The 16,636-nt window shown below is 35.4% G+C and overlaps 2 protein-coding genes across 4 annotated transcripts; both read left to right on the top strand.

Moving 5' to 3' along the window:
• Nucleotides 1-340: 340 nt before the first annotated feature.
• LOC141648058 (putative LRR receptor-like serine/threonine-protein kinase At1g07650) lies at nt 341-7,049 on the top strand. Of its 3 annotated transcripts, none has more exons than XM_074456509.1 (24): nt 341-701; nt 1,332-1,503; nt 1,654-1,725; nt 1,812-1,883; nt 1,960-2,031; nt 2,143-2,214; nt 2,330-2,401; nt 2,509-2,580; nt 2,671-2,742; nt 3,009-3,080; nt 3,171-3,242; nt 3,398-3,469; nt 3,564-3,629; nt 3,761-3,832; nt 3,937-3,972; nt 4,050-4,096; nt 4,242-4,612; nt 4,792-4,990; nt 5,114-5,254; nt 5,400-5,518; nt 5,614-5,824; nt 5,962-6,193; nt 6,298-6,448; nt 6,537-7,049. In XM_074456509.1, the coding sequence occupies exons 1-24, from the start codon at nt 575-577 to the stop codon at nt 6,930-6,932; spliced, it is 3,060 nt and encodes a 1,019-aa protein (XP_074312610.1). In that variant the 5' UTR covers nt 341-574; the 3' UTR covers nt 6,933-7,049. The 3 variants fall into 3 exon arrangements, with proteins under 3 accessions (XP_074312610.1, XP_074312609.1, XP_074312611.1); XM_074456508.1 differs by having other exon boundaries at nt 2,476-2,580; XM_074456510.1 differs by having other exon boundaries at nt 413-701; nt 2,317-2,401.
• Nucleotides 7,050-10,123: 3,074 nt separating this feature from the next.
• LOC141648062 (putative LRR receptor-like serine/threonine-protein kinase At1g07650) lies at nt 10,124-11,203 on the top strand. The gene is made up of 4 exons (XM_074456517.1): nt 10,124-10,206; nt 10,534-10,729; nt 10,828-10,968; nt 11,088-11,203. The coding sequence occupies exons 2-4, from the start codon at nt 10,594-10,596 to the stop codon at nt 11,105-11,107; spliced, it is 297 nt and encodes a 98-aa protein (XP_074312618.1). The 5' UTR covers nt 10,124-10,206; nt 10,534-10,593; the 3' UTR covers nt 11,108-11,203.
• Nucleotides 11,204-16,636: the final 5,433 nt, after the last annotated feature.

The raw sequence follows: 16,636 nt of genomic DNA, 5'->3' as shown, positions 1-16,636 counted from the left end.
TCTCCTATTTTTTTTATTCAATTTTAAATTTCTAAATATAAAATTAAAACACTATAAATGAGACCACTATTTTCCTATTAGCTATGTTCTTTTAGTGGGTTCATTTAAGCAAGTAGCTCCATGGAGCTACTAGCTCAAATTTTTTTGAGCAAAACTAATCTATTTGGACTACTCCAATGGTTGAACTACTAACCTGCAATTTCTTAAAATTACAAGCAAGTCATTTTTCTTAACCATTAGAGATACTCTTAGAAAAAATATAAAAATGCTCAAAAATAAATAAAGTTTGAAACAATACCCTACCTCTATTTATATTCCTCTTTTCGTTAACGAACCGTTTACTCCCTCCGTCCCATGCAAATTGACTTAGAGGGTCTACGTTAGAGACTTAGAGGGTCTACGTTAGAGACTTAGAGTACCCCATCCAATAATTTAATTCCCTGTCTATCTTTTCATGAATGCCTTATTTCCTTGAGTCATACAAAAAAACAAGTTAATTAAAACCCAAAAAAATAACTTAATATTGTGCAGTGTTGAAGTTGAATTCCTCTGAATTTTGAATTTTTATCATCTGATGAACTTACTATACTTTGGTTCACTGACATGCATTGTATTTGTTGTGTTTTTTAATGTTTGTGTTTTGCAGTTTGGAGTTTCTAGTAATGTTGATCTCAGTTGTGGACTCACTGATTCTATTGAAGGTATGCTTAAATTGTTTTAATTTTGAGGGGCGGTTTCTCAGTAAGTTATTGAGAGACCATTTATCCGTACCCTTTTTGAGTATCTTTGGTAAAGGGGCTATGAATGGATTTTATGTATGCTGATCATTTTACCATTTAAACACATCCCAAATCTAAAAAGGTAAACAAATTAATGAAATATGAAATACGTAAGCAAATGACCATTTATCCGTACCCATTTTGGATTATATTGAGAATACCCCCTATAATTGAGATTATGCATTTTAAATATGTAATTGCTAAATCCCGCTCATGATTTTGCTTAATCCCGCGGACTTTGTCCTTTTTGCAATTCCAATTCGGCATCAGATTCCTTGCCAATGTGTCTAATTTAGGATCTTTGTTGTGATTTGTGTACCTAGTGGACACACAATAGGAAATGGATAATTGTAATGGGTTTGGTTGAGTGCTTGGCACTCCGGTTGGATGGTATGTTTGGAAACCTAGAATTGGAATTAAATCCCCGAGAAAATATTATTGTTGTCGGCCGTGTGTCAACATATGTATGAGTTTATCATCACCTGTCTTCAATAAGCAGGTATGAATAACTGCATTAGTGTGCCAGTGATCTGATGTATTAAATTTCTGCAGTACAAGCTCTCCGCGATGCAGCTAGAGTACTAGGAAAGCCTGACTGGAACTGCACTAATGACCCTTGTGAAACAAGTTCGACTTGTTGGTTTTCTGATGATAAAACGAAGTTACCTTATGTCAATCAAGTAACTTGTTTGTGCCAGGACGGCAAGAATCATATTAACAATATGTAAGTTACCTATGTTATAGACGCGGCTTCAACTTGAAGATTCTGTGTTCTGAGCGGAGACACACCCAAAGTGAACTGTTAAGTGATATATGATCTCGCTTTAGCAAATTATCTTATGACACTTGTGATTGCTTGTTGTTGTGAAATCAGATCCTTTAAAGGACAGGATCTTTCAGGTGTCCTTCCAACATCACTGTCTAAGCTGCCATTTCTTCAGCTTATGTAAGAATAAATGCATACTAATCATCTTGCTTGATCATACGGATAGAAAGACTGTCATACTGATAACTAGCATTCACTTTTGGCAGTGATCTGTCAAGGAATTTGTTGAGTGGCTCAATACCCAAAGAATGGGCTTCCTTAAAAAACTTGAAATACCTGTAGGTACCTATTGCTACACAAATTCGTCCGTTTTTGTTATTCTGTTTTTATTGACTTCGTTAAATTCTCTTACAGGTCTGTTATGGCCAATAACCTTTCAGGGCCGATTCCTGTGTATTTAGGGAGCATTACTTCTCTCACTTACATGTATGCTGTCTTTTCCTCTCCATACACATATCGTATTTATGTAAATTGTTTCACATTGTTGTACATTTGCCCTTCTAACTTTGATGTTTCACAATTTTAACAAAATTTCAGAAGCCTTGAGAGCAATCGGTTCTCTGGAGCTGTTCCTGCAGAACTTGGACAATTGGTCAATCTGCAAAACTTGTAGGTTAATTTTGTTTGCTCAGTTGTAGAATATGGGTCGTCAGAAAACTATGTTTTCAATATGGAGGACAAATTGCCTAGGTTTAACATTAACCCTTCCAGACATGGTTTCTAGGACTCTCAGTGACAACAATCTTACCGGACAGTTGCCAGAAGAACTAAATAACCTTACAAATCTAGTAGAGCTGTACGTTCCCTTTTTTCTTTTTAGATTTGCGAAATTTCATGGTGTTCTTCCTCTTTATTCTAATCTGTTAACAGTTTTGTACCTTTTCCATTCAACACTTTCTTCAGTAAACTAAGCAGTAACAACTTCAACGGACGTCTTCCAGATTATTTTGGCAGCTGGCTGATGCTACGGAAACTGTAAACTTCTTTGCTACATATACAATCATCAAGGTGCAGAAGTTCATAACATGTATAATAAACTGTCGTGTTTATTTTCCGGTATTGCAGTGATATGCAAGGCAGCGGCTTTGAGGGACCTGTACCACCTAGCATATCTCTTCTGCGTAATGCGCTTGAACTGTGAGTTGACCTGTAATAAGAGTACTACTCAGGAGTAAAGTCTTTATAATTATATACACATTCTCTTGGTATTTGTGTAGCACAAATTCTGATCGAAATGCTCTCATGATAAGACTGACCAGTATTATGGGGTGATTATTTGTTTCTTTTATTTTTCAGTGGGTTAATGGAGATATGGTTGTGGATTCTAGTTGAATTGGCATTTGGGTTAGTCTCGCATTATATTAATATGAGACTGGCTCACAACGGACTAATTGTTTATGCAGAAGGATAAGTGACTTAACTGGAAATGGCTCCAAATTTCCATCACTGCAAAACATGACGAACTTGAAAAGATTGTGAGTCACATCTCAAACCTTGTGGAATCTAAGAAACCAAAAAGTACGAGGGGTCAACGTTCTAACTTCCTTATGATCAATTTCTGGCAGGGTTTTGAGGAACTGTAACATCTCTGGATCTATTCCGGATTATATAGCAAAAAATCTGCCTCTGGACTCGCTGTATATTTCTTCGTTACTTGAATAATGTCGTATATATATTTGTGGTTGATGCCATTGTGCTTGTTTGACCAAATGTTATCAGAAATGTGTCTTAAGGTTTATTCTTATCATGAGATGGGTTCCTTACTGGTTACCACCCGCTGTAACTTACGCAGAGACCTTAGCTTCAACAGCTTAGACGGTACTATTTCTTCAGATTCTGACAGTTTCCAGAAGATAAAAAATATGTAAGCATTCAAATTTACAAGGTCTTTCCACTGTCTTTGTGTGAGGTCAAATTCTGAATCAATGTTTTCGCTACATATCTGCATGTTTCATTAGGTATTTGATGCACAATATGCTAACCGGAGAAGTTCCTGACTGGATAACCATCAACTCTGGTAGAAGGTTTTCCACCTAACCTTTGATTACAAAGTTTGTTCAGAAAGCTGTAAATAATAAACCACTGTCTGTAATGTTTCAATTTTATTTAGTCTCTGTGGACGTCTACTGACTATGCAAATCAACTGTTCCTTCAGATTCAGCAATATTGATCTTTCATACAACCTCCTGAATGAGATCAAAAGCAGTTGTGATGATTTCGATAACATGTAAAGAAATCATTGAAAGGCTTCATTTAAGTATACTTCCATAAATTTCCATTCCTGCTATCTATATAAGAAAATTAAATTGATTATTTTTTTGTCATCTTCAGAAATCTATTTAGAAGCTTCAAGGGGGAATCGAACCTGTAAGTTGATAATTAATGTGCGTATCTCATGCATATAAGTTGTTCTTTTTCTCTATCTGATATATTTTTTTTTACAGGGAATCTACTCTGTGTTTAAGAAAAGACTCTAATTCTTGCTCTAAAGGTGAGAAATAGAAATTAATCCAACATTAACCGAGATGCTATTTTCCATTACTGCCCTAGGTTAATGTTGTATTCTGTCTCTGGCAATGCAATTAGTATGAAGACATTTTCTGTGTTTCTCACATTTCATATCTTACTTTGCATAGACCTATTAAATTCATTGCATATCAACTGTGGTGGAGAGAGAACACGTGTTGGGAAGACTACCTATGAGCAAGATAATAGAGCAGGTGGTGCAGCAAAATTTGTCCGAGCAGGAGTATGGGGATTTTGCAGTAGCGGGGATTACTTGAATGTCAAAGACATAAGCAATTATATAGTAACAGATTCGACACCTGGACTACAGGATTCAAAGCTGTTTCAACAAGCGCGCATCTCTGCCACCTCTCTAACTTATTATGGACTTTGTTTGGCAAGAGGAAAATACACAGTCACACTGCAATTTTCTGAGATTGTCTTTGCTTCTAACAAGTCTTTTTCCAGCCTCGGAAATCGAAAATTTGACATTTATATCCAGGTGCTCCTTCTGTTTTTCAGTAGTATGTTTCAAGGTTTTGGCTAAATTAACTGGAATTAGCCGAAACACTAAGACCCTAAAGTGGAAATGTTGCTTCTGAATATTATTTAGAAATGTCATGGACCATCTGTAGTTTCCTCTTGAACTTTGCTAATGAGGGTATGTGGAATATGCTACAGGAGACCCTAGTTTACAGGAATTTTGACATTCTAAGTAATAATGAAATGCACCAACCTGCGAAGATGGTTTTCCCGAACATACATGTAAATAATAGTATTGAGATACGGTTGTACTATGCTGGCAAAGGGAGTACAGCAATTCCTGCTAGGAAAAGCGGTGCCTACGGCCCCCTTATATCAGCTATATCTGTGGAGTCAGGTATAAGGATATCATCTTCTGGGCAGTAAATTGCTGAGACCGCTAACCTTAACCTATCTAATGTTGCTTTAACTAACTTGTATTATTAATACTTTTTATTCCACAAATTATCATTCCTTGTAGAATTCAAGCCTCCATTGAGTGGGCGGACAATCATATGGATTACGGTTGTAAGTGTAGCTCTGTTGATATTGTTCATAATCAGCATTCTTGGTGTTTTCTGGTGGAGGAATCGTAGAAAGGCTACCACTTCAAGAGAAGAAGGTGAGTTCAATGTCTCTGATGCTATGAAATTTCTATTAGAAAATACTGTACAATGTTCTACACTTGCAGCTTAGTCGGAGTGACAAAGACATAGCAACATTATGTTATGTTCTTGTTAATGTTTCTTTAATCTCTCTTTATCCAGAATTGCTAGGACTTGATTTGCAAACCGGTATATTTACCTATAGACAACTCAAAGCTGCTACGAACAACTTTGATGCTAATTCCAAGATTGGAGAAGGTGGTTTCGGCTCAGTGTACTTGGTATGTTTCCCTGTGTTTCAAGGGCTAGCCAAGATTAAGATACACCTCACATTAGATGATAAGATCATAAACCCATTTTCATCATGGTGAGACAGGGCACATTGCTGGATGGAACCAATATAGCAGTTAAGAAACTTTCATCAAAGTCGTCGCAAGGGAACCGAGAATTCATAAATGAAATAGGGATGATTTCCGGGTTGCACCATCCGAATTTAGTAAGACTGTATGGCTGCTGTGCTGAGGGGAACCAGTTATTTGTCATATATGAATACATGGAGAACAATAATCTTGCGCGCGCTTTGTTTGGTAAGCAATCATCATTACTCATTTGTTTTTAAGGAAGGTGCAACTTTGTTTAATTATCATGCGCAAAATCATTTTGGGATTAAGGCTCTGATGTTGCTGTTGTTGTTAATGTTTCTTCTATTCTCGTTGTTGCGCAGATGATGGAGAATTGATACTAAACTGGGCTACTAGGCAAAAGATATCCATTGATGTAGCAAAAGGATTGACCTTTCTTCACGAGGAATCGACATTCAAAATCGTCCATAGAGACATCAAAGCTACTAATATTCTTCTTGACAAAAATCTTAATGCTAAAATCTCAGACTTTGGCTTGGCTAAGCTTGACGAAGAAGATCACACTCATATTAGCACCAGGATTGCTGGAACTGTGTGAGTCCTCTTTCGTTTGAAGTGATTTTTCGAGTTTTTGAAGTTAAGATGGTATAGAAAATAGTCAAAAACGGTACTTCTCTAAAGAAAATTACATGTTGCAGAGGATACATGGCGCCAGAGTATGCTTTGTGGGGTTATTTGACTTACAAGGCCGATGTTTATAGCTTCGGGGTTGTATTGTTAGAAATTGTTGCAGGAAGAAGTAACACAAAATTTCGGCCCGAGGAAAATCACTTTTGTCTTCTTGATAAGGTAACATTCCCCTATTTGCTCATCATCAAATCATAAAATATGTCTTTTAAAGATATTTATCCTAATGGTTGTCCAAATGTTGTGTTAGGCCTTTGTTCTACAACAGAAAGGAGATCTCACAGAGCTGGTGGATGCGAGGTTAGGGATGGAATACAACGAGGAAGAAGCGGTAAGAATGTTAAAAGTCGCGTTGATGTGCACAAATGCATCCCCTGAACTCCGGCCTACCATGTCAGTGGCACTGTCAATGCTCGAGGGGACCACGATTGTGCCCGTCCATGATTCAACTTTGGATCGAAACATGCAAACTAAGTGGTTGTATCATGTATCTAGGAGCCACAATGAGGTGATGTCTGAAAAAGATACTCAAAGCCTTATTATCTCAGGGGGTGCCCCCGGCTACGCTTCCTCCTCTAGGTCTAATGATAATGATCTTTATCCTATCAATTTTTATTCCGATCCTAAAGCTTTAGGACATTCATAGCTTGCTCGTACATTTTTCTTACTGTATATCATAAGTCTCTAGATTTCTTGCATAGGGTTTTGTCAAGACATTAAGAGATACGGTTCGACGACATTAATGACTATATTTAGCTATAAATTTTTGTGAAATTTTGTCGCTTTACCTACGTCTTATATAACTAAGTACCTCAAACATGTATGCGTTATTAATAGAAAATTTTCATGTTTTTAATATTGAAAAATCTACGATTGAGCCCTCGAAGCTCCCATGTAAAACACCTAGTCGAATTGACGGCCTTTTTATGTGATGGTTGGAAAATAAATGAATTGGAACTATAAAATAAATAGGGTTATTCTCATTGGTACCCCTGAGTTATCAACTTTTCTCAATGATACCCCTCCCTTTTTATAATCCCCAGTTATGCCCCTAAACTTTCTTTTTTACTTCCAACAGTTACGATAGCTCTTTTCCGTCAAATTACTTCTGTTAGATTATGGCTCAGCTGCTTAGTGTACCATATACCTTCTCTATCCCAAAATTCACCCATGTTGTCGCATGATCAGGAACTTGTTTTTGCTGATGATAATCATTGTTAATGCCAAAATTGATCTGCTATTATTCGTAGTTTGTTCATAAAATTGATTAATATCACCATAATTCAAAATATCCTGATAAACCCAACTCCAAATTATCCCTACTATTCCCATACTCTCCAAAACCCACCAAACCCATGTTCAAATTTGACACTTCCATTCTCGTGTTTGAAAACCCGGAATCTTGACCCAAATTGAACCTGTATCCCCACGAACCCGGAGGCAAATGATTGCTACCAATCAAGTTCCAAGTCTCGGAAATTGTTGCGAAACAGAGGTACCCCTGTTCGAAACGGAGGAGCTCGGAAGCGGATAAGAAAGAAGCGGGGATGGTATCGATTTTGGGTAGCAATAATGGCATTTTCTGATTGTTGTAAAGGCCATTGAATAGTTTCACCATCAGATTTTTGACCTCATTCTTTAGTTAATTGGAAAATTTTAGCTGCACAAACTGCTGGCATCCTAATTCTTATACATCTTCCATCAACTTTTTTGTGCTTGTCTTTGCTTGATTTTATTTTTGGTGGGTTTGCTTTTTTCATGTTGTTTGTGGGTTTTTTCATCAAGGTTTTCAACTTGTATGGGATTTGATAACAATAGGGATGGAAAATGGGAAGGTTTTCATTAAGGTTTAGGTTATATGCAGCTGAGTGTACCATATTCTCCATATACCTCTTCTGTCCCAAAATCCCTGAGCCATAATCTAACGGAAGTAATTTGACGAAAAAGAGTAATGGTAACTGTTGGAAGTCAAAAAGAAAGTTTAGGGGTATAATTGGGGATTATAAAAAGGGAAGGGTACCATTGAGAAAAGTTGATAACTAAGGGGTATAAATGAGAATAACCCAAATAAATTTATGTGGAGTAAGGCCATGTTCTTTTGGAGTGAAATTGTCTGAACTCAACTTAATGGAGCTGAACTGAACTGAACTGAACTTAATAGAGCTGAACTGAACTGAACTGAACTGAACTGATTTGAACTGAACTGAACTGAACTGAACTGAAATAAAAATAAAAATAAAAAGATAATAATAATAATAATAATAATAATAATAATAATAATAATAACAACAATAATACTAATAATAATAATAATAATAAATTTTATAATAATATTATTTATTATTATTAATAATAATATATTAATATAATCTAATAATAATCTAATAAGTAATATAAAAAATAACATAGTAATATAATAATAAATATAGTAATAATAATAATAATAATATATTAGTAATATAAATGATAATATTATTAATAATATTATAATATATTAAATAATATAATATATTAATAATAATAACTAAAAAACAAATATGATAAGTATAATATAAATATTATAAATAATAATAATAGATGTAATATAATTATTTTTTTTATATAATAATAATAAATATGTTATTAATAATATTAATATAAATAAATATTAATAAAATAATAAATATAATATAACAATATAATAATAATAATAATAGTAAATATTAATACACTAATATTTCCATGAATCATAATAATATAATAATAAATAAATATAATAAATATAAATAAAATAAATTAATATAATAATAATAATGATAACAATAAGAATATAAAATAAGAATAATAATATTAATGTTGAAATAAACTAAAACTAATCTGAACTGAACTGAACTGAACTGAACTGAATTGATCTGAACTTAATAGAGCTGAACTGAATTGAACTGAACTTATTAGAACTGAAATTAAGTCCAGAAGAACAGGGCCTAACTAGCTGTAACGATAAATACATAAATTGAATCAACTAGGTGTTTTGCGGTACTCCTCTACATATTATCATCACCTCACTTAATTAGGTAATTATGTATGAATCCTTGAATGATAAAGTGTAGTAAGAACCTTAACATCATCGATTATTGGACCACACATCAAACCCATATTAGTTATGGTATAAAATGAGCTCATGAGCCTAATTCTTGTACGAGTCTTTTCGGGAGTGAAGAAGAGTTGTCCTTTAATGAACACACCTTGACCCGTAGAGTGGTAGGTGATGTGGTCGTAGCCTCCCCGACAAAAACCTCGACTGCCAAGGGTCCCACACATTTGTTAGCGTCGCCTACTATAAGATCGAACATGCATGGGCCTGGGCCGCGCCTGTTGAGGAGAAGAGGGTGTCCATTTTACAAGTCGATTCCATCTCAAAACCAATTGGCAATAGGGAGGAGTATCTCTTTGGTTTATAAAGTAGATTACACTTCTCCGTGTAATGTTGTATTCTGTCTCTAGCAATGCAATTTGTATGAAGACATTTTCTCCGTGTTCCTGACATTTCATATCTTACTTTGCGTAGTCCTTTATTCATTGCACATCAACTGCGGTGGAGAGAGAATACGTGTTGGGAAGACTACCTATGAGCAAGATGTTGCAGCAGGTGGTGCAGCAATTTTTTTCCATACAGGAGTATGGGGATTTTGCAATAGCGGGGATTACTTGAATGTCAATAACATAAGCAATTATATAGTAAAAGATTCAACACTCAGACTGTACTACAGGATTCAGAGCTGTTTCAACAAGCGCGTATCTCTGCCACCTCTCTAACTTATTATGGACTTTGTTTGGCAAGAGGAAGTTACAAAGTCACACTGCAATTTTCTGAGATTGTCTTTGCTTCTAACAAGTCCTTTTCCAGCCTCAGAAATCGAAAATTTGACATTTATATCCAGGTGCTCCTTCTGATTTTCAGTAATATGTTTCAAGGTTTTGGCTAATTTTACTATGATGTTTTGTGGTTTCACTAATTCCATTTTGGTAAACTTGGCTGGATTTATTTCTCACTCTAGTCACTTAGTGAGATTATCAAAATTCAGAATAACCAACACCTCAAGTCACCAATGTGACTTAGTGTTTAGCCACGGGGGCACAAAACTGGAATTAGTGCAAACACTAAGGCCCTAAAGTGGAAATGTTGCTACGGAGTCTGTAATGAGTTTATGGCCATCTATATTTTCCTTTCGAAGGTTGCTAATGAGGGTATGTGGAATATGCTGCAGGAAACCCTAGTTTGCAGGGATTTTGACATTCTAAGTAATGGAACTCACCAACCTGCGAAAATGGTTTTTCTGAACATACATGTAGATAATAGTATTGAGATACGGTTGTACTATGCCGGAAAAGGGAGTACAGCAATTCTTTCAAGTGAAATCGGTGCCTACGGGCCACTTATATCAGCTATATCTGTGGAGTCAGGTATAAGGATATCATCTTCTGGGTAGTATATTGTTTAAGACCATTAATTTTTATGCTCCATTTAATAGTTGATGCTACAAATAATCATTTTTTTGTAGAATTTAAGCCTCCATTGAGTAGGCAGACAATCATATGGATTTCGGTTGGAACTGTAGCTTTGTTGTTATTGTTCATAATGAGCGTTCTGGGTGTTTTCTGGTGGAGGAGTCGCAGAGAGGTTACCGCTTCAAGGGAAGAAGGTGAGTCAGTTTTTACTGTCTTGTACTATAGAATGTATAGATATGTCATTGTTACATCATGGGGATTTGTTTTGTGGGTTAGTTGAATTTGATTAAAAAAACAATTGCGAATTTTGTAGTGGTGGTGGTGGACTGGTGACGGAGGATGCATATGAGCCATTATGAGGAGTTCTCCATTTTATTAAAGAGAGGAAGAAAGAACAGGTAGATGTTTTAATTTTTGATGTGTAAATTAAGTTGGGGAAGAAGAAGGGGAAGGAAGAATAACATGCCCAACAAAAAAAAATGGTCCAAAAAAAAGAGAAAGAATGGAAAAAGAGGGGAAAGAAAATAAATCAATACTCCCTCCATACCACACCAATGGTAACATTGACTTTTTCACACTTGTCGATACACGTTTTGCAACGTAAATATCTTTTATTACACATTATTAAAAATTATAAAAATTTGATATTCTTATAGCATTCATGACGATAAATCAAACAAGATCTCACATGACTATATTTTGTCTTATAGATTAAGAATAATATCGAAGATTCCCTACGACCATGAATAGTGGCAAAACGGTCAATGTTACCATTGGTTGATGCGTGTCATTTATATGATGTTTTACACCCTATTTTACACGCATTTCAGAGCTCAATTATGTAGTTTATGCTACTATTTTCCCTATTTCCGTCTACTTTCGTGTTTTTGTATAAAATTGCAGAAATGTGAAGAATCCAGCGGAAAATGAGCCGAATCCGTTCCCGAGTGTTTAGCATAGGATTTGACATAAGTTATTAACTCGAGGAATGAGCTTGGTGCGCGTTTCAAGGCCTAAAGATAGCAAAAGCATGGGTGCGTACGAGTTTAACAAGCAAAGAAGCACTTCACGATATCGCAGCCTGCTTCAGATAGCAATATCTCGAGTTTTGGATCTGATAATCGAGTGATTCCAATTGGAGGTGAAAACTTATCCACATAGCTTTCCAACGCCGCATAGAACGCCTGATTTGACCAAGTAACGAAGAAATGACAACTGTTTTGATCGGTGCGCGCTGCAGGAATTGTCGGAATGCACTACTGTACAGCACTCTTGGTTGATCGACTGGTCCAAGTGGTCGATCGACCACCCCACGAGCTGATGCGCAAATTAAAAGACGAGGAAGCCCATTGTACTTAAGTTTAGGAAATTAGGTTACGTTACTTCTGCTATATAACGTAACACAACCCTCCTGTATCAAGGATCTAGTTTTCATACGACGTTACTTTAGGTTTCATTCATATTCAATTTCATATTTTAGTTATCAACAAAGTTCTTATTGCGGATCTATTCATTCCTCTTTTAATTTCGGTAATTCTTGTTCCTTTATTTCAGTTTGTTCTTACTGTTTTATTAGTTTAGGAATTGCTAGTTTAGATCCCTTGAACCCTAGTATAGTTTTATGCGCTTTATCAATTTAATTAGTTCAATTATGCTTTCATCTATTGTTTTAATTACCAATTTCATTGTTGTTATTTGCATGAATATGAGTAGCTAAATCACCATTGTTAAGATGTAGGCGAATTATAGCGTAGATGGCATTAGAATAGCTACCCTCGGATTAGGGCTTGGTCGACCGACTGGCTTATCTGGTCGATCGACTGAGTCGGTTGGTCGGTCGACTGGGGTAGCTGGTCGATCGACTGACTTCGTGTCTGATTTGCTTCGTTTGAATCGTTAAGTGCAATGTCTATCAATGAGACCTAGCGGAGACTTGTTAGATGCTTAGTTTTGACCAACCCATAGATCGAAAGATAGGGAAGGACTTAAATTAACGAATTAAGACGGCTAAATTGCTAGATCGAAAGATAATATAATTTAGGCATTAGGATCACTAGTCAAGAACGAAAGTTAGTATTAGTGACACCTAGGGACTAATAGCATAGACCGAGAGGAGCTATTAGTTGACTTGGACCGAGAGGACTTGTCATACCCATCACCCACGACTGTATTTCGAGACTTACCTAGACTTATGTGCCATCGAAGCTGTAGTGACCCGATCATCCTAGCTCCTTTTTTATTGGTTTACATCATTTTCTTCACCGCTTTTCATCTTTTATTTGAATTTAGTATTTAATCTATTTGCCTTAGAATTAGTTCCAAATTAAAACCCCCCTTATTTGTTACCTAAGACTAGAATATTAAACAACAGAAACTCCCCCGCCTCTCTGTGGTTCGACCCTGTTACCACTAACTTCTGTTAGTTTTAATAGGTATTATAAATATTATTTTTGGTGCACACAACGACAGGCATCATTGGTCTTATAATACTACGGTTTTATGAGTCTCTGGGTACTCTATCGAGTGGGCCTTACTCTGTCGAGTAAGGGTGTTTTGCAATTTAAAATATTTTCTGACCTGTAGGGTACTCGATCGAGTAGCCTTGGTACTCGATCGAGTAGGCGGCACTCGATCGAGTACGTCAGTTACTCGATCGAGTAGCCCGATTTACGGATAATGTTTTGACGGGTTTTGTTAATAATGCGAATTGGTATATATAATACGCTGTTATCTTTTATAAACACTTTTATAAATCTTATACACTCAAAAAGAGATTGCAAACTACGTTGTTCTCCCCATTCGCATTATTGGCAAATCCCGGAGTTAGAGAAGTCGGATTTCGTTGTTCTTTGCGTCATAGTGATCCTTGCGTCAAGGGTAAGATCCGCGTACCATTTTTATAGCATTTGGTTGACTTTGTTTAAACCCTAATTTTGGGAATTGGGGGTTTTTATGATTGTTGTGTTAGTAGTGATTGTATGATTATGTGAATAGGAGGAGGATTCGTAAAAGAAAGATTTTGATAACAGCTGTTGAGATCGTCTGACTGTATTGCGTTCCAGGTAGGGTTTCCCTACTCAGTATTAGTCCCATAATGTGTTGTTGGTGTGTTGTGGTTGTTGAATATTATCGTATTCGTATTGTGACGGTTGTTGGTTTTGTCTGCTGCTTAATGGTTGTGATTGTTTGTCTCTGGTTCTCGAGATGCGTTCTCGGCTGAGTGGAGTCACTCGCGGGAGTGGCTTCACGCCCTAGTTTCGCCCTCCGTGGAACCCGCCACGGGAGGGGATGTGCACATTAATGGGACAGGGTTATCGCTCGGTATGATGAGCGGGGATTTGGTGGGTACGGCTGCGGTCCTCCACTGGCAGGGCTGGTCAAGTGGAAATTCGGTGACGGAGATTGATTGGAGTGGGTGTGATTGTGTGTGTGACCGTTTGAGCTGCTTGTTTACTGTGTTGTTGGATTATATAAATTGTGTGATTAGTACTGACCCCATTTATTGTTTTAAAAACTGTGGTGATCCATTCGGGGGTTGTGAGCAGTTATTGAGCAGGTATGAGATGACGCGTATGTGATAGCTGGGGTGAGTCATCACGTGGCAGTTAGAAGTCTTCCGCTGTGTCAGACGATGTTTTATAGCTTTGATAGTTTTATCAGTAGATCGTCTGAGAACCTTGTATTTCAGTTTGACAGTTTTGGTTTGAGACATGTAATCACTTAAATTATATTTACTTTTAAAGTACGTTTCTTTATTGTCTTATGATTATCATTGTCTCGGGTAATCGAGATGGTAGCACTTTTATGCCTTGAGTGGTCCTGGTAAGGCACTTGGAGTATGGGGGTGTTACAGGTCTGGTATGGAGGGAGTATCTATCTATATTATTAAAGGAAGCTTTTTTTCGAGCGATTACAGAGAGTCCAACTTTCGTGAAATGCTCCGAGCAATATTATATAATGGTTTAATGGGTTTCAATTGAACTAGGAAAGTTTAAGATACAAGTTTTTAATAAAAGATAGAATTGTAAACATTATTAATTGTAAGTACAATTGGTGCCTCTTCTATGTATAAATATATATTTTTTAGAATCCTCTCATTCATAACTTTGATGTTCACGTTTTATATCATGTAGATTTTTTTTTTGTCTTTCGTAATATAGGCGTTTCTACAATTTAGTTAACCACATTGTAATGCATGCGTACATGACCATAGTTTCATTCAGTTTATAACATGTACTTTTATTATTTCCGTTCTTTTACGTTTAGTTTTCAAGATTTTAACACGTATGTTTTCTATTTGATTGATTGCAGGTTGTTTACAAGAAACGGAGAAAATATAGATTTCGGTAGCTTTGTGCGGTGATATTTATTGGTTTTTAGATGAGAAAGGTTTGAAAGAATACCGTCTAAAATTGGGACTTTTCTATAGTTATTACAAAGTTTACGTTCGTTTGAGTTTTGGATCATAATTTTCAATTATTTGGAACATGTTTTTGTAATTGTACGGAAATTCTGAGTTAAATAGAATATATTAAATAATTGCATTACATAATTTGTTAGTTTGACAATTACAATACAAACTGCACCATACTACACCTTTTATACGGTTTGAAAACGGTGGAATAACAAAGTTAAAGCTTTTTCCAAGCTCTCATGCTAATAATTCATGTATTCATGCACAAACATAGATTAGTCAAATGCTAACGACTCGTGATGAAAAAAGAGTTTCCTGCTCAAGCCTTTGGTATTAATTTGCTTTTTGATGGGAAGAGGTATCCGTTAATATGGTTATACAACATGCATACATGTTAGTATTATTTTCAATACAGTAATAAGTAGACGAAGAAGTAAAGTTTTTCTGCAGTAGTCATAACGTAAGGTCCTGGCTGAGTTATTAAAAAAGAATACCCAATAAAAAATATTACTCCTCCCTCCGATTTTTTTAAAATGTCTCATCTATACAAGAATATAAAAAAGCTACCTTGAGCATATGTATAAGACATGCGACAACGTAGAATCACTAAGAAACTTTCATTTGATAATATGTGACTAATTAATAATATTCATTCATGGAATTAAGATAAAATACTTATTATCACGTTTACGACCCTTTTTCATCTCTAACTCTTCATTTTCTCTTTAGCTCTTCCTTTTCCTTTTTGATGATTCCTTTCTCTCCCTAAAAATTTAACTCCTTATTTGAAGCTAAGTTAATATAAGTAAAGTCTTTAAAATAAGCACTTTTATTTTTTACCCTCTTTTTCTAACCTTTTGTCATATTCATATGTTATTGAAACTTTCCATTGCATATAGTTTTTATTAATCATTTGTATTTGTGAAAAAAATAAAGTTATATCATACATTCATACATAAGATTTGTGTTTTATTTGGTATTGTTTAAATAACTTTTACTGATGTCAATTTGTATTTCTCACCTTGATTTATTTTTGCAGATGGAATGGTACAATTTTCTTATTATTGCAAAGTTGGATTATGCAGTTAATTACGTTATACATAAGGTATGTTTTACGAGTTTTGTTTTTGTAATTTATATAAGCTTATTGTAAAATGCACAGTTTCTTGTAACTTATCCGCTAATATCGCTTTGTGGTAGATTTATTTTATACTATCTTTATGTAAACCCTCTTACAAGATTAATTGAATTATCGTTAAATGTATGTTTGTTTCTTATTCTATTTTTGTAGGTGATGCTTCCTTTGTCTTCTCATATTATTAACATAGTGTGTTAAAAAAAAACTACATGGGAAATGTGTAGACAACAGAAGGATTTAGTTAAAACAAAAATTTGATATCTGTCCTTGAACCATTTCTAATGATATTAAAACTTATTTGGTACGTAAT

The sequence above is a fragment of the Silene latifolia genome, chromosome 3, assembly GCF_048544455.1.
Source record: "Silene latifolia isolate original U9 population chromosome 3, ASM4854445v1, whole genome shotgun sequence".
NCBI classification, from domain to species: domain Eukaryota; kingdom Viridiplantae; phylum Streptophyta; class Magnoliopsida; order Caryophyllales; family Caryophyllaceae; genus Silene; species Silene latifolia.
Note: the sequence above shows the minus strand (reverse complement) of the source record. Positions and strands in the feature narration are given on the sequence as shown.

Coding starts and splice junctions, on each gene's coding strand:
- LOC141648058 (XM_074456508.1), top strand. CDS start 575: ATGAACTTACTATACTTTGGTTCACTGACATGCATTGTATTTGTTGTG. Junction 2,743..3,008: donor CTGCGTAATGCGCTTGAACT/GTGAGTTGACCT, acceptor TTGTTTATGCAG/AAGGATAAGTGACTTAACTG. Junction 3,973..4,049: donor TTCAAGGGGGAATCGAACCT/GTAAGTTGATAA, acceptor TTTTTTTTACAG/GGAATCTACTCTGTGTTTAA.
- LOC141648062 (XM_074456517.1), top strand. CDS start 10,594: ATGGTTTTTCTGAACATACATGTAGATAATAGTATTGAGATACGGTTG. Junction 10,730..10,827: donor AGCTATATCTGTGGAGTCAG/GTATAAGGATAT, acceptor ATTTTTTTGTAG/AATTTAAGCCTCCATTGAGT. Junction 10,969..11,087: donor TACCGCTTCAAGGGAAGAAG/GTGAGTCAGTTT, acceptor CGAATTTTGTAG/TGGTGGTGGTGGACTGGTGA.